Source organism: Opisthocomus hoazin, chromosome 6 (genome assembly GCF_030867145.1).
Source record: "Opisthocomus hoazin isolate bOpiHoa1 chromosome 6, bOpiHoa1.hap1, whole genome shotgun sequence".
NCBI classification, from domain to species: Eukaryota; Metazoa; Chordata; class Aves; order Opisthocomiformes; family Opisthocomidae; genus Opisthocomus; species Opisthocomus hoazin.
The window spans coordinates 17146700-17169237 of NC_134419.1; the positions used below are offsets into that span (position 1 = coordinate 17146700).

The window sequence follows — 22538 nt, forward strand, 5'->3', positions numbered from 1 at the left end:
CACGCCTCTGCCCACGGCCCAGCCCTGCTGTGGTGGTATTCCTGCCCCAAGGCGCCTTGGTTTGCTGCAGCACGCTTAGATTTCTCGAAGCTGTCTGTGTATCTGTGGATTAAACACCCAAAACACAAAGCAAACGAGTGGTTATCTCCTGTTCTCCTGCTCAGAGGGCTGCAGGGCAGGCCACTGTTCTGAAGCCCGAGTCCCTGCGTTGCTCCTCCCTAATGTGTGCCCGGCACCCAAAGACACGGAAAGGTTTCAGATTCTCTGATGCTTACAGCGAGCTGATGGCGGCACTTCTGAGGCAGAGCCAGGCGTCTTCCCGGCCTGACTCCCATCCTTGGTCGTTAAACCTAATGCCTTCCAGCTCCCCCCCTTCAAGGTGAATTACACTGTAGACTTTGCTGGCCCTGTACAATGCTGCCGATAAAAATAGCGCTCGTGTATTCTGGATTTAGAGCATTTGTTAATAACCTTGCTCAGTGAGAGGCGCAGCTCAAAGCCACGCGATGTCTGCAGGGTTGGGCTTCTGGATTCCGGAGCCGTGTACGAGACAAACTGAAACGAAATAATTTCAGCAGTCAGGAAATGAGCATGTGGTTAGAGCATACAAGAACAGAGTATATTCTAGCAGACTTAATGCCAATAGACCCTAACAGGATTTAATGGTCCACGCAGCTGGAAGATGACTACTCTCAGCAGGAAACTCCTTTCAGGAGGTGAGCATCAGTTCGGTATTAATAAATGAGCCTCAGTGAGGAGCAAGCTACAGATAATTTCTTTCAAGGGAGCTGGGAAGAGTTTGGACGCCGCACTGGTTTTATGAGTACAGACATATGTATTCTCCACCTAGAATAAACTTCTGAGCCAAAGGAGTTTCGGAGCCTGCTTACAACCCAGCGCTGTTCAAATCTTCCACAATATCGGTCCTCGAAAATGTCGTAACACTGTCACGGTTTGTGAGAAGCGGTCGGGCGGCTTTTCAGAGCTGTGCCTGGCTCCAGGTTTTCTCCCCACCCTGTCCCCAGCGATTGTCCCCTCTCCAGGCAGCCTGGCCTTACCGCAGAGCAGGGCCCTCCACCTGCGAGCTGCTCCTGTCCCCTTCTGCCTCCCGGTCCTTACTCAAGGGTCTGGGTCCTGCTCCAGCACAAACCCTTTTCGGGGCTGGCAGGACCCCCCCACCACGAGACCGACGGGGCTTTACACCCACCCTTCCCTCAGCAAGCACTCCATGACAAGCCCCAGCAACCAGTCTAGGGCTGCCGAATTTCTGGGGGCGAGGCTGGTGAGAGCATCGCGACGCTGGGAGTTTACGAGGCAGCAGACTGTGCCTCGTGCTTTCGGCAGGATGTGCTTACAGTGGAGAGTGAATTCGTATACCCAAGGGCAGAAGTCTCTACTTGCTGAAGGAACATTCTACAGCTAGATTTTGCAAAGGGCTCTCCTTTTTAAATGACTACTATGCTTTTGCTGTGCAGGTTTTGGTATTTTATGAAGAACTTCCTAATGTGGCGAGCAGGAGTGGCTTGTATAGCTTTTGTTGTTTTTAATTATTGCCATTTCGAAACAAATTCAAGTGAATTGGTACCAACACTCTCCTGTAGATACAGGTACACAAAGATGCAGGTAAATGCAGCAGTTTACTATATTAACTGCACCAAGCTAAATGCATCCACTTTAGACATAGCACTGATTTAAATCTATTAGTATAAAAATCATACTTTTAACCAGTGTAGTTAAATTAGTACAAAGGCTGCATTTACATCAGCCCCAATGAAACCTTTCCTCGCCCCTGCTTCTCCAGCAAGAAGGGTATGAGATTATGCTTTATTTAAATTCCTGCTACTAGCAGAGTCGTACGGTTTGGAAGCGATGTAATTCTTTTGCTGCGGTGCTGTTCACTTACGTTTGGTTTCCTAAGAAGTGGAAGCAGCGCTCTGGAGGCCTGGAACGATTGCTTCGTGGGTTCCCACAAGGTGGCACTGATGGCCCACGAGCACTTCCACGTCCACGGAGCCCGGAGGGGCTGCCCTGCCTTCCGAGACCGTGAATCCACCCTACCCCTACCCCTACCCCTACCCCTCCTTGCAGCACACAACCAGCAGCGTGTAGGCACAAAACGTGCCCCCGCCTGTCGTGCTGCCACAGAGCGACGTCTGCCAGGCAGTCACCTCTCCTGGCGTCCTGCGGGAGAACAGGCACGAGAGCTGTGGGAAGAATTTAACCGTACCGGTCATGCCACTAAACCTTTGTAGTTCCACCTTTTGTAACTTACAGGAAATCATAATTTGTTTCTAAAGACTCAAGATTTCTTCTAGCAGGCTTAAAGGTTTTAGCACTAGTGTCTATAACTGGCTTTATTTCTAGGCATGTAGCAAGCTTCCAAATAAAAGATGGCATAACAGTATTAAAATAAATGCACATGCTTTCAGTTTCAAAACAAGAGGCAAAAATTACACAGTGCACAGTACAACTGACACTTTATTCCTTCATGATGGGGATATATAGTATTGAAACTGCAAGAGTCACAAAAAAAAATCAAAGTGCAAACCTCTAATAGAACAGATCATGGAATGCATTGATGTTTTTGGCACAGAAAGTGGGGAACTATACACTGCAACAAGATCTTAATTTTAATGAAATGTAACACTTCTGTGTTCAGTAGTCATATTTGTGCACTGCAGAACAATACAATGTAAACCAGTGACTAACACGATTCACATGCAACTCTATACATAAAGTTACATCATACGTCCAGTTAAAACTTTCCTGAAAATACATGAGGTCCAATGATACTTTGTTCACAATCACTTAAACAAATACTATTCTGTAAGTGGTCTTATCTTTTCAGCTTCCTTATTGATAAAAGCAAAAATATAGAATCTTAAATAGTAAATTATTTTCCCCAGATGGTTCCATGTGAATGTTGACGTTTTCTATCAAAGTAATTTGGCTCTGACTTCATTGATATAATGTATAAGAAGCTGAATAAAATCAAAAGCTCATTTTTTTTTCCATATTTCACCCCCAATTTGCTGTGAACAAACAGCACTCTGTGCACTGACTTTGTTTTTAAAACTGGACATAGTGTCGCCTATGAGCTCTGTACCTACCACATGGAAATCACCGAAAAAATCAGAGCACCGTTTCACACAGTGGCATCTATTTAAGACAGAAAAAGAGTCTCTTAGCATGGAAATGACAAAAATGCAGAAATGGAAGAATTCAAGTTTATCGTATAAGGTACAGTATGCATTCACATTTTTGTCGCAGAGAGAGACACTGTATTCACATTCTGGTGAAGAAAGAAACCTGCGTATCACAGCTCTCCCTAACCTCTTAGCAAAGAGAACATCCGTGAAAGATCTATAATGCACATTGGAGCTCCTTCATTTGGACTGAGCTAAACTGATTGCTCAAAGGAAAAAAAGCCTTTGATGAGTAATTCAAGCCCCACTTCTGAGCTATGAACCACAAGCACTTCTGCACTGGCCTGCTATGTCATGCAGCCTGACAGTTGTTATCAAGCGTACTACGTGGGCAGCTACTAGTGTTCAGTGTCTCATCTCCTTTTTTGGTTTGGGATTTTATTTTATTGTTTATATTAATCAAGGCTGATGATTTGTATCAGGCACCCGAGAAAGGTTCAGGTGACAAGATGTACAGGATGCCCATTAGATGCATATGTATCACAGCAGAAATGTCCTCACAACTGAATTCTTCGTTTGGGCAACAGAAAATACAGCAAGAACAAGAAGCATCTGGCATGATTTTAGTTCTTAGTACCATACTGCAAATGCACAAACTGAAGTGCTCTTCATGTTTTTGCTTTATAATGCCAGAATAAAGAATAACGCTAGAAGCAGAGAGGTGGAGGCAATCCCTCTAAGCAGCTTAGGTAACTTCTGGCATTGGGCTAAGATGTAATTTAGAGTGTCTGTGTTAGAAGGGCATGATACCGACTGAGACTGACAGAGAGAAAGCACGTGTGATTTAGAGCACCTAAATTCTATGCCTGAAGTTAGTTTGAACGCAACTTGAAATCACCACCTGAAGGAATTTGGGTCCCTCAGCCACTCCCTTGCTCTTTCTGTGTACCAAAATGCAGCCTTGAAGGCAAGGAAATCTAAATGGCAACAGGTGAAAGAGCAACCTCTCTGTAAATGCAGGTGTTTCTCAGCTCTGAGATCCCAACTCACCTTCTCCCTCCCCTGGGGAATGAGGGGAATTCACTGTCACCTATTTCTTTCAGACACACAAAACATCAACAATGTCCACCACAAATGTTTCTCTTTTCTGGAGCAATGCTAAAGAAGAGGAGTCACCCTTGTCACTCTCTGTACCTACAGCTCCTGTTGACAGTCATCCTTCCAGCTCAAAAGAAGTTGCTCAGAGCCAAAGTGGACCCCTCAGTTTCTCCTCCCTCCTGGCACCTGCTCAAGGAGGGAGTGAGCTTAGGATAGTCGACTGTGGGTTGGGACACTTTGGAGTGAACAGCGAAGAGGGAGAATTACATAAAAAGAAGACTCAAGTAGGAGAACTGAGGCAACAGAAGGCAAAATCATTTGGGCTTAAAAAAGCTTTGCACGACAGCTCCCACGGCTGCACAGGTTCTTAACGGAGTACACCTTGCCTCTGGAAGCTCACAGCTAAATACTGCAGGGTCACTGTCTGGCACAAAATCTTTCTTCAATGTCAAGTCATTCTAAAATGCAAGATGCTTTATCAGAGTCCTGGGTTCAGCTGTAAGCAGGACAATCAGATATTTAGAAAGTACCAAGGGAAGGCAGAAAAAGAGATTCCCCACTGCAATGCTTACATCATTGGGCTGATGCATGATGGTGCATGGGAATGGTGGAAACAAAGGGGAAGCATTAGGAGAACCCTTTGGGACAGCACCCAGCCATAAAAACAGCACTTGCTGTTTGGCTGGCTAAAGAGCTTCCTTTGGGACATGCTCTCTTTTCACAGACATTATATTCACTTGTCATTGCTCTCTCCCTCGTGATACCTTGTGTCATCACAACATGCAGTGCACCCACAGAGCATCGGATGTGTGCTGGTCGATGCCGGGAGGTTTCCTCCTCATTAGCCACTGAGATGAAGTGAGAGATAGGCTGAGGAGCACCTACGGATATGAGCACTTGTGTTTCCTCCCTTATGACTGCACAAAAGAGCACGCAGGTTTCCAAAGGATATCCAAGTGTGCGCTCGGTTAATGCTGTTTGCTTTCCTGCAGACCACATTGCCCGGGCTCCCCCTGCTCGCTTCCTACTGTACCGTAGCAACGCACCACAAGTGGTTCAGGAAAGGTGGAGGAGATGTCTAGGAAGCTGATAACATGTTCAGACTATTTGTCAGCCTCTGGAGAGTTCCCACTGCTGCCTCTGTTTGGGAATTTCTCCATCCTTAGTTTACAAACGATTGAGCAAGAAGCGTGTGAATACAAGGGGGTATGCTTCACTTTACTGTGGTGAAAAAAAGCATGACTCAGTGGGTAAACATGTTGTGGAATTTGCTACAAAAAATACATTTGTTTTAACTGAATACCACAGTAAATATTCATGCAATTAAAAAAAAGAAGATGGTTATTGTTCCAAGGAAAACTGCCCCAAGGGCAGATAAAGTACAAATACCAATCTTTCAGGAAAAAATAGCTTCCCTTATTCATGAGCATAACCCAGTAATAGCTGTCCTTCAACTCCTTCTATCACCCTTTTCTTTTGAATTTTGCTAGTAAGTAGCCTCCAAAAGAGGAGAAAACAGAAAGGAGAGACAGAAATAAATAAAAGTGAACAAAGAGAATTAAAACTCCCTGTATTTTAGATTACTTTTGTAGGTTTAACTTTTCTAAAAGCATCTCAGTCTTTCATTTTTGTGGTCTGGGTGCTCCCTGGGATCTGGCCTTTTTAAAAACTCCTCTTCTGTTCTCACCAAATTGAAAGTCACGGCATTAGCAGCAAAGTGGGACCTGAACTTGCAGTATGTATCTTGTGTGGCTGCTCTGCTCCCTCTTTTTCTGTCACTCAAGTTTCCCAGGCTGACATCGCCCTCCAACACTCCTGTCAGAGGAAGCTTCTTTCAAAGTTGCTACCTGGCGTCTGAAGCTGATTCCCGCCACAACTCTGCCCAGCAGCAGCGACGTGACATGGCCGAGACAGCGAGCACATCCCTTGCCCACTGTTCTAGTGTACGGAAAGCTTCCCTACCACACAAGATAGCAAGTTCATGAGCCCACTGAGTTTTCTTCAGTCCTCTCAACACCTTGCATCACTGAAAGTAAAGAGGACCGAGGAAGGAAAAAAGATGCAGAACAAGGAAGCAAGAGCAAAAAGACAGGAGAAGGGAACAGAGTAAAGACAACAGAGGTGCTTGAAATGTTGAGAATTAGTTGGTTTTCATAAAATTTTCACACAGATATGTTAAATCACTAAAGCTAGGGGTTAGCCATTATATTTGTCTTCTGCTAGCCCATGAGACTAACATACTTCAGAGTTATGTGCCCCCCAACACATCGTACATCCACCTTAAATACCATCTGCAAGGACATAATAAAAATACACAAAGCAAAAAATTTGTAAACAAGGGTTAGTAGCACAGTGGTACAGTAGATTGTCAATAAAAACAATAAAAGTGTGGATACAGATTCGTCTACCTTGTGTGTAACATTATTGCCAGGTACAAGGGAGGGACTCTGTAAACTCATAATTCCGAAGTTTTGTTAATAAGCACAGAGCAACAGGTGAGTGCCCCGTCTACTTTCTCCAGTTCTGTGTTGGCTATTGGGATGAGCATATGGTCCTTCAGTTTTTCAAATACCTGTTTAGGAAAGAAAATGGAACAGAAATCATTACATTTTACATCTCTCTATTTTCCCTTTTCTCTGAGTATTTACAGAATGAACAGGCACGGATTCACCCGCGGGCGCTAAGCCGGCTTGTCATTTGTAATCCGCACTAACATTTACAGTGTACGCGGCCTTCTGGCTTTGGGATTCACACACATCAGCACCGCAGTGAGGAGAACTGCTGCTGCGCCCAGTGCTGCAGAAGAAGCACCAGTGGCACAAGGGACACAGTAATTAAATCAGTAGCGGAGATGAGTACAGAGCCCAGGCCTCCCACCCCTCGCCATCTGGTATTTCCATGATGGGATACAACAGCCCATGCTGGAAAGCACCTGACTTCAACTCCCACCGACTCCCCGGCGTGGCCGGGATGCTGAAGCTCTCCCAGGCATGCTCGGCGCAGCTCTCACCTTTGCACTTTCCGGGTACTCCTCAGGGGCTCGGTGCAGCAGGACGTGGCCTTTGCCGGGAATGTTTAAGTAGATGCAGTTTGCTGCGGCATCATCGGGCACCGTCAGCTTGTCGTAGCGGTGGTCACTCATCTGTTGCATGGTCTGCCGGGAGACACAAAGCGCAGCTACTCAGACCAAACACCTTAGCAGCCCCACACAAATGGGAAAAGAGAGTCCTCAAAAAACAGCTAATGACGATTCCCAAGTCAGCCAGGAGCTGCTTTGCTGTGCAGCAAGTAAGGAGATCTCTTTTCATCTCTGTCCTTCAGCAAACAATCTACTAACCCGCACTGAAATGAGCAGTAGAAAACCTTTGTGAAATGGTTCCTGCAAGCGGCAGGATTAAGCCGGGCACTCAGTAAACATCGTCCATGGGGTCTTTTCCTTCAGGAATGTGCATTGGCTATGCAAAACTTCTGCTCACAGCGATGGAAACTGTAGGTGCTCAGCACCTTCAAAACAAGCAGCCATCACTCAGTATTTATAAAATGAGTGTGAATTAACACAAACAGGACAGGAACAGTTCCTAGCTTGGATATCAGCCCAATCTTCGTTCTTCTCAAGGACCTCCGTTCTGCTTTCCAAGCAATTACTCTTTCACTAAGCACCTGTGCCGGGGAGCGAGAAGGCACGTCGGCGCTAATCCTCGTTCCCAAGGGGACAACACAATAAGCTCCTCAGAACAGGAGACCTGGTGGGTTTCAGAAGTTTGATTTATAATATAGGCTCATACACAAATTTGGATCCTGGCTGGAATTTCGGAGACAGAGACTCTCAGCACACGAGAAGCCTGAGATCCCATGTTTTGGATCAAGTCCAACTTTTTAATAAAGATGGGAAAAGCCTGGAGACAAGATGCCTGACTCCCCATTGTACCGTTCCAGCTTTACATCAGCTTCACCCTGATACAGACCGAGAATAACACAGAAGTGAACACAGCTCAGAGTCAAAAACTTTAGTCCTACTGAAAGCCTAAGCAAACATGTTTCAGTTTCCCTCCTAGCTCCCTGTTCTCACATGTTTTGCAAAGATGCAAATAGAAAGAAAAGGCTTTTCTTCAGCTTAAAAATACTCGCACTAATATTATCTTAAAAATAAACCAGTATTCTGTTAACAAAATCTCTTGACTAAATTCCCTTCTCAGGGAAACCCCACAGATTTACATCGCATAGCAGAGAGCAGACTGATTTTAGACACAGTTATGGTTAAATTATTTGCAAGGTCATTCATTTCTACTACTTCTCATTCATTACAAAAATACTATATAGAACTGAATTATAATGAGGATCTACAACACAGCAACAAAAGCTACAGTAAGTAATTCCTTTATAGGTCTGGATGCATTTTTCACGTTGTAGCCTGCGTCATCCACATCCCGCGGAGAACATGAAACTCACAACGACGAATGCCGTGCATTCTTGAGGAAGTGTTATCAGACTGTCATTTCTTGTTCCTTCTGAAGTTACGAAACTCTGACAAGTTCCCAAGGTCACATCTACCTCCAAAAAAGGTTAATGTGTTTTTCTGGGGAAAAATCCTTGCACCTTTACTTCACCGGATGTATTTTTATTACTGTGCTTATCATGGTTGACTTCCCTATTTATAACTTTGTTTCTGCTGTGTTGCCAAGCTGTATTTGATTCTCCTTTCCTTGATGTTGCAGACATCTAGCAGCAGGCGACACGCTTGCACCCTGTGCAACTCTGCTCCCTGGTAACCAGAGCCAGCAGACTCATCCTCTACCTGCAGCTCCTCTTTCCTCCCCTGTATAATCTTTTAAAGTCTGGATTAAGGAAACATACTTATTAAATCTGGACTGAAATCCACATATCAGTAAAGGAAAAGCCACCACGCCTGGATTTCACTCGGCTCCCAAACAGCTGTGCTTTCTCCAGTCCTTGATGGAAACAGAATGACGATATTGTAGGTTTTCTGTAGGAACAGCTCGTTCATCAGAAATATATTGTGAATCACTGTGAAACATTTCCATATGAAATTCCGAATGAATTCTTAAGCAGAAGAGTACAGACATTTCCCATTCATTTGCTTCTGCAAAATGCTGAAGTGAGAACAGCAGCAGCAAGCAGAAGTGAAGAACAAGTGGCAGGTCTGTAGCAGTGCCTCAGGAACCAGCTTCGGGGAGCTGGGGACGTGATGGCGAGGGCATGTTAGGAGGATTGTTTTCAAGATTAAAAAGCACAGAGGTAGTGGCTGAATTAATTCAGAAACAAATAAGAAAAAATGAGTGGGAAAGCGAGATGAAGCAGCACGGGAGTTTGAGTGCACAGCTGTGACAGTGGGAATGGGATCTCAGCGAGCTCAAACAACACCGCAAGAAAGCATTTGTTAGTAACTGGGGGTTTGACAATACAAGATTACGCTCTTCCTTGGTCTTAAGATAAGAAGGAAATCATATTTGCAAGGCTTCATCGTTGTTACAACTATGCCTGCATGTTGAGGTAAAATTTCAAAACCCACTTTCCTGAGAGAGCACCCAGGCATTAACACCCCAAACCTGCCCCATGGGGAGGCTCTGGATGCAGCAGAAATGCACCGATACGATGCAGTCAGATTATTTTAAAGACCCACAAGGTTTTCCAGATTTGTGTTATGTAAAGTCATTGAACAACATGTGCCTGGCCAGACAGGACTCCAGGGCAGAGAAAGAGACAAAAGCAAGGTCCTTTGATTGTATTTTCTATCAGATACACCCCAAAAATATAAATTTTTTTTTTTAATGACACGTTTACAAAGGCCACAGTGCTTGCACAATGCGTTTGCGGAGGGCTGGCTTTCTGCCCACAAAGGTTGTACGACCAGCTACCATAAGAGCCAGGCATTTCCCGCATGCCTCGTTTTTCTGGGAATTTTCTTCAGCCTGAAAAGGGTAATTTTCATTGCACATTCTCTCAGCCCTTAGTCATGCTTTCCTTATGTTGAAGTCATTCGCATAGCCTAAAATGCCTTTTCTATAGTTTTTTTTACAGTGTGTCCTCAGACAACTGAGGTAATGGATAAGCTAAATAATCCTAAATAGGAAGCAGCATTATGCATGAAGGAAAAATGCATATGTGTTTAGGGCCTGTTATCACTGACAGGGTTAAGATGACCACATGCACTTTAAAAATGGGCCAAGCCTAGTTATGAATTCTCTCCTCCAGGATGAAGGCCCCAGCCCGAGCCCTGCTGCCATCTGGGCCCTCCTGGCACCCAGACTGCTGCAGGACAGACAGCGACCAAACCCACCACAGCTGCAACGCGCCTTCCTACCTCCAGCACCCCGCAAGCAAAACCAAACGCACAGTCAGTGCTCCGCTTGCTAACATGGCAATGAACCCTGCACTTAAAAATGCCCGTGTCATGCTGACAGAGAAGCAGGAGCACAGATTTTCAGGGTCTGATTTTTGTTTTCATTAGCCCCTGCTCCCCTGGCCCCCAGCATTTAAAAGAAAAATCAGAGCGAAGCCCAAGTCAAATGACTGTAACCCTGCACCCACAGGATCATTCCCTCACCGGGTTTCAGCTACCCTTTCCCAAATCCTTCATGCCACAGTATTCTTACAAGAAAACTATTCACTTCAAACTATTTAAGGTATTTTTTCCATCCCATCTCTTTTCCTTCTTTCCAAGCACTTTGCCATTTAGCCTGTTTTACACTGATTCTTAAGTAACGTTTGGCCTGCGGTACAGAGCAAATTGGAATATTCTAATCCAAGAGATTGAAAATTGTGATAACAGATGAAGCTACATCAAAATTTTGCCTGCAGCAATGAAAATGAAGTATTTCTCTGGTGCAGGGCAACCAACACTGACGAGAAGAGTAACTCAGCAATATGCAGCCACACCCTCCCAGGTTGGCTGGGAGTTTGGAAGGACAGTGTGCTTCTCTTCTGCTTGGAGGAAGGACCACTTGTCAGGGAACAATGTCAGGCTCATGCCCTTACACCCTTAGGGCAAAAGATGAGGACAGGCACCTGGCCAGCACATTGCTCTCTAGAGAGAGGACTCAGAGAGAAAGGTAAAATATTGCTTGCTACCTGGAAAATACTGCTGATTACCAAACCTGCCGTTTTTCAATGCCTACAGAACCTGAAAGAGCTTCTTTCTTAGTGCTGCATGACTGGGGTCTCCAGCCCTACGTGAGAGGTGACGATAACCCACTTCTGGATCCTAAGACAGGGCGTGGAGGCGACTGAGATTTGGTGCATGGTTACTGGGAACCTCAGCCCACCAGCCGTCGTACAGAGCGACAACACCTACAGCACTGCCCCAGGAGTCTGTCCAGCTCACTTTCAAACCTGTAGCAAGGCAGCTTCAGAGTTCAGACACATACTGTGTGAGCAAGCATCTTCTTTCCCTTTCTTTTTTGAACTTGGCCCTTGCCTTTAGAGACGCCCTTGTTCTTTCACTGGAAGAGACAGGGAACTCTCCAGTCGCCTTTTCCTCATCCTTCTCAATTTTACAGGCACCTATGATCCCATCTTAGTTGTCTCTTTTTCAGGTTATAGTCATAGCTCGCTCAGTTTGTCTCCTTAGGCAAGCTGTTCCAGGTATCTGTCCATCCTTATTGCACTTTTCTGAATCTTTCCAGCTCTACTCTGCCTTGTTTGGAACGAAGGGATCGTACATGCAAAGTGCACACAACAGCCAACACGCAGGTGAACCACAGCTTTAATCAGTGGCCTAACGCTGGTCCCCATTTGGTTTTCAGCTGAGCTGGCAATTTCAACAAGACCAGGATCTTATTTCTGTGGTAACGATCAGTCAGAGCACATTATTTTGTATGTGATGTTCACATTGTCACTCTCCCTGTCCCCGCTGCACATCACTTTACACTCGTCCACACTGAATTTCATTCATTGTTGTATTTGCCCTGTCTCTGTCTATTAAGTTCCTTCCTCGCTTCTTCATATTTGGAGAAACAATTGGCACTGGAGGGAGAAAGCAGCAGCCTTCGGGTTCAACACCAGAAAGCGCAGGACAGAGTGGGGCTGGCGAGCTATGCCACAGCGCTACGCGCCCGGGTGCCGGGACTCAGCCTGCCATACAAACCATGCTACGCAACAGCTTCTCAGAGTCTCCTTGCAATGCAGCAGTGCCAACAGTGACCACGAACGGTTGGCCAGGCTGACCAGAGGGGACAGAGGAGCAGAGCTGGAAAAGCCACCCATCTTGCTCGAATGTCAAGATGGATCAGAAGTGTCACCCCCAAAATGCAGACAGGCAGGAGAGAGAACAGCGGGGTAGACTCAGTAGCAAGGGGACAAGAGAGCCCCTTTGAGCAGCATAAATCACAGCAGAATGATCTAAGGCTTCTTGTCAGGTACCGAAAAGTCTGCTAGAGACATAGGATAGGATAGCACAGACCCTATGGATGAAAACTGCATTCGAGATCTATTTGAAACCAGCAGTGCCCCAGTCTGCCACAGTCAATACGCCACATCTCTTAGTCCATACAGAGCCAGAGCGTTACTTCAGCTTCCACCTACCACCCACGCTCCCAGCAGCTGGGCCTTGGGCTTCTCCTCCCTGCTGCGCCCTCTCAGTCATGTTTTCCAGAAAGCAGAGCTCTTTCAGCAACCTCTCCCACCCCGCTCCCCAGCACTGGACACCTTCTGCATCACCGCAGATGTGACGGGCACCGCGTGCCGCCTGCCCGCCTGCGCTGCTCTGAACCACGCGCGTCACCGCCACACGTCACCTGCCTGCCCGCTCTGCCCAGGGCAACCACGACCGGGGCGGGGGGGGGCAGGGAATCAGCTTAGGCCTGTGCTTGCTTTCAGAGGATGAACACGCTGTCTTTTGGAACAAGAACCCAGGGAAAGAACAGTCAAAGAAAAAAAAGAAGCAGAGGAATAGAAACATCAGTCCCCATTCACGCAAGCCAAATGACATCTCAGTCAGCCCCAACCCAGCTCCTGCGGCTGACAGCCTTGCTGGTGATGACAAACATGTATTGAAAGGGACACTCTCCTCGCCCTTAAAAAAAATAAAACAAAATACACTAATACAACAGTCTATTCTGTAAAAATACACTTTTGGGTCTGTATCTTCCAAAAGACTAGATGCTCCTGCATATACGCAGACTGAGCAGCAGCGACACTCATTTAAGCACAGTATGTTTATTACAGCATCCAATTAAAAGAAAACCACAACTAATTGCCTTTTTAAAGCAGCAGGTCATCTGTACTCAGTGAAGACCTGCGTCCTCTGAGATGCTGTACACCCCTAATTCATACAGTAATGGAAAATCTGAAGGAACTAAAGGAAAGTGCAAAGAATTTTATAAATTGACTAATTTTTCCTATCTGTAAGGCTGAGACCAGCAAAGTCATTTTTTAATTTCTATTTTTAGGTGTAAGTTGTCAATTTTTCTCTGGATTTCGCTAACCTTTCCTTGTTGCTGCATTACAGAAAAGTCAGCATTCATCTGCACTTTCTGCTAATTCCCTACCTGATGTCATCCTCTTCAGTTTATTAATATTAGTAATCATTTCCACAGCAACCCATTGTGATATCGTAAATAGAGGATTATGACTTCATGTGGGGAATAAGCAGACGCACAAATGATGATGAATTCATAAGGAAGAGGAGATAATGTTTTCATGCAAACTTGTGCATCACTAGAAAAGACAGACACTGCACAGACAACAGGAAGAGCAGCTTCGAGCCTTGTCGTGCTGCCCGGGGGTACGGGCTGCTTTCTAAGAGCACGAGACAGAGGAAGTTTCCCCTCAGGTGCCCGTTCTCGAGGGGCTTCTGTGGCAGAGCTGGGAACCCCTCAGCTTTACGCAGGCACCGTAACTCTGTGCTCATGCAGGGAAACAGTACTCGGCTTTCTAAAGCTGGCACACTGCAGAGACTTCAGTTGGACAAGATAGAGTAAGAACAAAAGGCATTTAATCACAGGAATGGGGGCAACTGCCAGTGCTAGAACCACTCCTTGCACCCAAGTCTGTAAAAGCACTGCTCTGCTCGTAGCTTTGGATACAGACCAAGAGGCCAGTTGCCCAGAAGAGACTCCTTTGTATTTTATCCTTAAGATATGGTTTGATAAGCCTCCCTTCATCTCTGTTATAACAGCTGCATTTGCAATAGCATCCTTCAGGAAATAATTTAGGGGATGAATGAGCAGCTCCACTCCCAACAGAAGATATTGAATGGGAGAGGCAAGAACAAGGCAGAGCAGTCATGTGCAACTTCTCATCTACAGCAGGAAAAAAAATAAAGGTATTTGCTGAAGTCATGGTATTGCACTGCTGTACATATTCCGATACGCTCCTGACCATAACGAAATCCCATCGATTAATGAGGTCGGAGCCTGGGGTGCCAAGGACGAGCTCAAAAGTGCAGATGTCACCACCGCTCCGGGTCCTGCTGGGGCAGGTCTGTCCAGGGGACACGAGGGGTGACAAGCTCAGTTGTGCTACCTGCTCTGCCTTGCACCCTGCCTGGCAATGCCACTCAGCCCTGACATCCGCCATGGCCACGCTGCCTCTGCAGTGAGCATCCGCTCCTCTGAAACGACCAGCTGAAGTCCCAGATGTTTCACATGCAGCACCGTTATCCCAGATCTCGGAGGCAATACCCCAGACATAGCTGGCCACAGGGACTAAGCTCAGGCCATATGGTGCGATGAGTGTTCTCCAAGTTGCAGCCCTCACCCCTAGGCACCATGACGGGTTTCCTGCCTTCCTTCCAGGTCCTCTGCTCCCTTCCGAGATCCATCAGCAACCACCAGGCACCCGGCATTACCCCAGAGCTGCGGGTTCACACCAAGGCTTTCCACCAGTCCCGTGGGGAGACCCTGGGGCTAGTCCTTTGGAGAGTGCCCGACATCAGAGCCTACCCAAAGGACAACCTCATTTCCTGATGGGTCAGAGCACAACTTCATTAGCAGGAACTTGCTACAAATACAACACGTACTGCTTGCAAGGGAACAGCTGAGCTTGCCAAAGCTGGGAACAACACGTGTAACCTTCAGATCCTTTGGGATTACTACTGAGTTATTCAAAGGGTGTCAGAGAATGGTTTGACCATAGACTTAGCTGCTTAAATCAAGGACTGTGTCCACCATCTGTCACAGAAAGTGGAGGGGAATTGTGCTCTGAACCAACCAACACAAACAGCCCAAGGACAGAAATGCGGCTTTTCAAGATTTAGTACAGAGCGAGAGAGTACAGAAAGGCGTCCGTAACAGATGTTGCGTCATGGTTCCTACTGTCATCTTGCTTAGAGTTTGCCTTTGCTGCTGGAACCTGAACTGGATTATGTCCCGGGCCAGCTCCTGCTCTTCTGCTGTCCCAGCAAGACCCCAGGGCTGTGTCTCTTCCTGTGGAAAAAGCGGTGCAGAGCATTTGCCCGCAGCGCTGCCCTGTCAGCCCCCTACGCTGGGGCCAGCACCATCACAGACCAAATTCGTCCTCATTCACACTCACAGTAAAGGTCAGCGACTCCACAGTGCAGGACCAGAGCCCAAAGGTGACAGGTTTGGAGGAAATCCTGGCCTCACTGAGGGAACAGAAAAATAATCCCAGGCTTTACCAGCTCAACAGCCATGGCCAATGTTCAACTATGGAATTACGCATACAGAATTATGAATGGGTTTAACTACAAGAAGGAATTAAATGCATGCTGAACACAGCAGAGGGAAATTAAAACTGATAGCCACTACAGGCTCCAGTATTTTCTGCAGTTAATTTGTCTCTTTCTTTCACCCAGTTTCCTTGAGTGCCACTTCTAAACTGCAGCCCAAATAAATATTCTCTACTTGCCAGGGCCTGAAGAGGATTTCATTTTTAAAATGTCACTTCTGATTTATGATCTGCTTCTAGCATGTGCTCTATAATCCTAAACTCTGTGCACTCATTTCCATTTACATTACACACACCGCACTAAACTCACGATCAATTGCACTCCGCCATATGTGAGCACCAGATGCAATTTCTTTTTCTATTTTTAAAGCGTTGTAAGGATACATGAGTTGCACCAGTAAGAAAATCCAGAAAAATTTCTCTTTCAAACAAGATTGGTAGTAGGAAGATAAATCCTATTTTAAATATAAAAAGTTAGCATAGCACGATGTAGCCGTTCACTTGTTGCCTAACAAGACATGCTACAGAATGAAAGCAACTCAGCTACCAGAGATGGTTAAAGACAGCTTAATCATCTCGCTTGTATGATTGCATTTCCAGACATGAAAAATGGCAACAACAAAGGAGAGGTTTAAAATAACAGGCTATCACAATAAAGGAGTGGCATGCTGGGCTGTGCCAGGCAAATGACTCGGCAGAAGCTCAGGGGACCGTACTGCCACACAGACTGCGACGGGTGACGAGAGGAGCAGCTGACAGCACTGTTATAGCTCAGCTGATCTGGTGAAATCTGGGGAGCAGCTTTTAACTCCAAGTATCAGTGTCTCGTAGAGATCCTCATGCAACTGCATTTCCACAAGACCGCAAGAAGCTGATTACCAAATGAAATTTTTTTCTTCGGAGGCAAGTGAACAAACACAGAGAAATCACCGAGGTCAAAAAGCAAGAATTCAAATGTCAAAGGAAGGTAGTGATAAGCAGCACTGCCAACCGCGCCATTTCCGAGATGGACACTTTTACCTATTTGTTCTCCGATAACTTCTCTGCAGAGATTTAGACTCCTGGAGGAACAGCCAAAGGTTCCCCAGGATGAGAGCGAGTTGGATTCAATGCACTGAGCAAGAAACACAGTCTGGGTAACTTCGTGTGTTGCTCTGACTGCGACGTGGCTGCCGGACGTAACCTGTCAGCTCGCTGGGAGCGTGCGAAGGGCATGTGCTACGGCACAACACTGCTGCTCCAGGCCAGAGTCCCGAACCTCTGCTGGCAAACCACGAGCAAACACGACTGTCACACACACGTAAACGTGCTGCTGAATGTCCAACGCACAGACACACCGAAAAGTGACACAGTTGATTTATTTTTTAAAAGATACCCACCAACAATCAAAGACTGCTAGATTATCTTGCTAATTACTGTTTTCTTTTAAAAATGTATCTGCTTTTTACTGTACCTTGATTAATGCTGGTGTTTACTTGACAGCTAGTTACCAGTGACATTTAATCAGCTTACCTAAAAAATATTTTTGGCTACAATAGCTAAATTGATGCACTGCAACAGGACTCGCCAAGCTGCGCAAAAGGCTTTAATCAAACTGATGAGTTCTCAGATTAGTCCTGGCTCAAGTTCAAATTGCAGCTCTGAGCAACCACTAGTGTACTTGAATTTTGCTCATGTTTATAAACACTCTATACAGGAGTAGGGCTGTCTCGATATCTGCAAACTTCATCAGGCCGCTGCTCACGAGGCGTTTCGAGTTGGAGCCTGAATATTTGGGATAGTGCGTATTTCCCAGGGAAAGATGCAGGGCACTTTCCATCCCAGACTAAATCAACCTCACAGCATCAGGACCATCAGACCTTTCCAACCAAAACCACTCGTCATAAGTTTCTCAGGGGAGAAGACAAGGGTGATAAGCTGAGAATGTGCTCCCAGAGCTTCACGTAGTGATTTCTAACAAGAGAGTAACTTTGACAGCTTATTGAAATGAATGAGTAAGCTTCAAGCCACTTCAAACTACGCGGGAAGTCGAGGGACTGTTCTGTTTAAGAGCTCCCCTAAGCTCACAGGGAGCAATCAGGCTGCTGTCCTATTCCCTTCACTGCTGCCAGGCTGCACATCTAGGCCAGCAAGGACTGCAATTCCCTGGCCTTCATAATTCAGGCCATGTCCAGCAGGGGAGATTCTGAGATTTGAAATGTTGGTTTCATCTTAGCTGGGGACTGAGCCATTTTAAATCTTGAACTGTCACAAGATAAAAAAACCCAAACCCCCACCGAATCTCTGCTAAGCTCTGATAGTAAAAATGATGCTGCTGGGAAATAAAAAGTCATAGGATTATGCCCATGAGGAAAATATGTAAGATTTGAAAAGCAATGAAATGTCGCAGCATGGCAGTAAGGACAAGAAGTCTCTCAGGCCTCCATCTTGCAAATATTTAAGGGTGTTTTAAAGTAATAAATATCACTAGCTTACCAAAGCCGAGGAGGTGTGCAAGACATGCAGGATGGCTTCCTAAGCTCTTTGGGGGCCAGGGATGTTGATTTCAGAGTTATATACTATTTCTGTTGTAAATGTTCTGCCTGGCACAGATTCAGATCAGTAGCCTTGGGCACCAATAGCGGTGCTGTTCTTAAAAATAATTCATGCTTTAGAATCAGGGCAAGAGACACAAGTTGGGCTGTGTAAGTTGCATTTAAACTGACTGGATTTCAGAGAGCTTTCTCACTAGTACAGCAGAGCTACCTCTACCCCTCCTTGTTTACTGTAAGGGACACACAGCTGGCTTCCTCCATGTGGTAGTGATCATGTTGCAACAAGGAGGCTTCTGCAAAGCTAAAGAGCAAAGCCTGCACTTAGGTTCTTATTTATTGGCAAAAGAATCAGTATAATCATAAGCTGAAAAATTAGGACTCGCTGCCACCACTGAAAAGTAAATTTTGGTTTAACCTCTGAAAGCAAGTCCTGATAAAAATGTGTAAGACACTTAGCTGTAATGCTTTCAGATGTGCTCTGGCTTACCTGCATCACAAACCAAAGTGTGCAGGGTGGTAAGTCCTAATTTATCAAGAGAGACAAACTCCCTCAATCTTTGCTTCAGGTAAAGTTTCAGTCGCACTTTGCTCTTTTGGTGTCCCAGCTCAAGTTTCTTGCGAAGTGTCAGTGCCTGCAGCTGTGCTACCATGCAGCAGCAGAGATGCTGGTCTCTTGGGTGGGCTGTCTCATTGCCCACGTGCAGAATGAGATTCCTGGCCTGAGCTGTCTCCGTGCCTGCATCTTCAAAAAAGCTGAATTTGGTAGATTTGCTCTGAATACACCCAGCAGGCAGGAAAGCTGCCGAGCCCAGTGCAAACCACTGAGGATGATGGTGGTAGTACAGGGCTGACCTGCTACACAACGGATTGCTGGTTTGGAAGTCTGCCAGTGAAGGGAGACCCAGATTCACGAGGCCCCTTAGCCCAAGGGTTCAAACCCACACCTCCCGCTCTAAAGGAAAATGTTCAGACACTCAAATTATCAGTGAGGCTGGGGTGAGACTACTCTTCCTCCTTTCTGCTGAAGCCACGCTGTTCTAAGACCCTCATGGGACCAGAGGGGAAAAAGCATGACCAGGAAGGAACTAGACTTTGCAGCCAGGCGATGGAGGAAGGAGGGACAAGAAGTCCTGGACTCTGGTCCCTGAGGCTGGAGTTACTGACTGATTTTATCCAGAAAGCCTACACTGCAAAATGCGTACACAAGTCATCTTTGCAACAGGGATCAGACCCCTCTCTCCTTCTTCATGCCTAAACTTTTGCTTTCCCTCTGGCAATTTTAAAAGCCCACGTTTCTTCATGGCAACATCTGAAGTGAACATCTCCTACTGCTCTGATGATGTCTCCTTCCTCCCTCCTATTACCAAATTATCACCTTCTTAGTCAACAGAGCTGTAAATAATAACCTGCATAATCCATTTGAACCTGTATAATCCATTTATTTCCTAAAGGTAGCTAAAGCTAAATTAACATTCCTGTTGTCTTGCCTGATTTAAACATTCTTTATGGTTTGCACATACAGGAGATCCTGAGAAGTACCCATTTCCTCTTTCATTGATCTATATCTGTTTTAAAATTCCAGCATCCTTGAGCAGAGATTAAAAATGAAAAACCCACGTTTGTTGTTTTGAAAATTTCCATATGTGCTTTACCTTAAGGGCTTTCTGTGCAGCTTCACTTGATCCAATTGCAATCAAGTTTGGTCCAGCCATGCTGCAAAAGCTCTTCAGATGCAAAGAATCATGAACAGGGACTGTGGAGACAGCATAGTCCTGTATGGGAGCAAAGAATAGTTGCTGTAAGTATTTTTAAATTGTCCTAGCTCCATAATTACATTGAGACATTCCACAATTAATTTTACTCTCTGCAAATTAACAATAGCAACATATCTCAGGGCACAGTGTCAACTGCTTAGGTATGACATACCCCTCTGGACCATCTTGTCTTGTCTGGTGCACTGGAGTAAAATCCAGAACATGTTTCAAATGTTACTATTGTTGCAACTGTAAAGAAATACATTAAAATGTATGTATGTACCTAAAACCTCTCCAGGGACCATCAGCAAAAACACATTGTCAATACATGAGAACATTAAGAATGTAAATGTTGATACGTTCTCAAATAATAAGAGCCTCCCACTATCCAAGTTACTTTCATGCAGCGATCTCACATTTCAGATCCGACTTCAGCATCTGTCACTTTACAGAATGCTCAAACCTTTCCAGTAACTTGTATCTTTTTTTTAAGTCCTAAATAAAGCACTTGAGTACGACAAACGTCTTGGCCAGTGTAATTTTTAAATTGGTTCAGGGGATGACAGCTTATATTTCCTGTGGCATGAATGAATCTACAAACCTTGAATGTGTCAGCCAGAATTTCTGCACCACGTTGATTTGTCCGCCTGGAAAGACCCACAAAAAATTCTCTGCCTGGAATGAAAAAATGAAGGGCAAAACAATTACAGCTTTTTTTTTGTAAGCCATCCAAAAAAACCACCGCATCAGCTTCTTCATCAGCACACACACATTTAAAAACAGGCCAGCTTTAGAGTCTTTCTGAAGCAATCTTCATGGGTATAATTTTCTATCTTTCTTTTCTCAAGCTGAATAGTAAAGCTGAAAACTCAGCTTAGAAGAATGCAACCTGCAATTGTGAGCTGATAATTTAAAGCAATTATCTTTTTCCAGAAGACACTTTTCACCAGAAGCATAAATAGCTTCCTCTTCCAAAGCTCTGCAATGGTCATGGAGTCAGGAAAGAGGACAGCTGGGCTGGATTAGTACGGCACTGATCGACCATTTCCCTCTCCCTCTGAGACTTCCTCTGGTCTCGAAGGCAGCTCTGCAGCCACCGGCATCCTCCAGCTCCAGAGGAAATCAGCACGGGATCTGCACTGCATTAGCAAGGCCTCCCTTCCCGGTCTGCCTCTTCTGAGCCCCCTCTTCCCCCGGTGAACTGAGGCAAGCAGCCAGACTACTGTGATGCTGATCAAAACAAACAGGCTCATTCAGCACAAGCAGGGAGCGAGCATGTGCGCAGCCGATGTGAGAAAATGCCTAATGGGTTTAATGACATAAAAAACACAGTCAGTATCTTCATCTTTGAAGTCAACCATGCATATAAGGTGTCTAGCACACGACATCTGGCAGGCAACTCCACCAATTTCTCCATAAACTAAAACTGCATTTTTTGCATTTGTTTCATTCAACTAGTGACAACTGCCTGCATCAAGCCTTTACAAGTCCTGAAAATGAGTCTGCTGAACGTGGCTGCTTGTAATAAGAAATCGGAAACAACTGCAGGCAGTTGACTACTGAAAGCATTTTTCTTATTGGTACTTTACAAGCTAAAATAAAATTTGTATGCACAGTGCTGCTCTTTGTGCTGTGTGTACTGCTGCTTCATTTATTCAGGCATTAGGCAGGGCATCAAGGGTTGCATTGAAAATTCATCTCTCACCTACCTTCGTGACATTTAGTAAACAACTGATTTAACAAACCGCACGAACAACATTTTATTACGCAGATGACAGATAACACGCAGTCTTCACGGCAGTCAGAGAATGTAAACAGCAAATTCACTACCACTATACCTGTAAATAAGACGTCTCCGCCATCCAAGGTTGCATTTTCATCTACCATCTCTACTATATTGAGGTTGAGACTTTCAAGTACTTTCTTCATGGCTTCAACCTGTTTAAAAGAAAGGTGTTTAGAATGTGTTATACCATTGAAAAACAAAGAACTACCAGAAATACGTATTGTTAATAAGAATTAAAGTCCTTTAATGTGCCTTCGGCAACATGGACGGCAGGGTCCTTTGCGTCCCTGCCCACTGCAGTTCCCCAGCTCTCTCCAGAGGTCTTTGTGGTCTGGAGGAGATGGAGTGTCAAGTGGCAATGATTGGGCTCTTGCTTTTCCATGGGAACCACACAGCATCCAGGGGAGACAGACGAGGGGTCCAAAATGCATGTTAAGTCTGGTCCCTCTGCACAGGAACACCCTTTCTTGCAAATCCTGTCCCTTGGATTTGAGCAGGAACAGGTACCAGCAGAGGAGTGACTTTCTCTTCTTCCGCACTGCTCAGATACAAGACGTGGCTCTACCAGCCATGG

At 45.5% G+C, this 22538-nt stretch overlaps 1 protein-coding gene across 1 annotated transcript in view; it reads right to left on the minus strand.

Moving 5' to 3' along the window:
- Positions 1 to 2460: 2460 nt before the first annotated feature.
- DDAH1 (dimethylarginine dimethylaminohydrolase 1) overlaps positions 2461 to 22538 on the minus strand; it is a 65291-nt gene continuing 45213 nt past the window's right edge. The window contains exons 2-6 of the mRNA XM_075424845.1: positions 22017 to 22116; positions 20780 to 20853; positions 20077 to 20196; positions 7255 to 7398; positions 2461 to 6816 (exon numbers count right to left, since the gene is read on the minus strand). Of these exons, the coding sequence (XP_075280960.1) occupies positions 6700 to 6816; positions 7255 to 7398; positions 20077 to 20196; positions 20780 to 20853; positions 22017 to 22116 (555 nt within the window). The 3' untranslated portion in view covers positions 2461 to 6699. The remainder of the gene's footprint in view (positions 6817 to 7254; positions 7399 to 20076; positions 20197 to 20779; positions 20854 to 22016; positions 22117 to 22538) is intronic.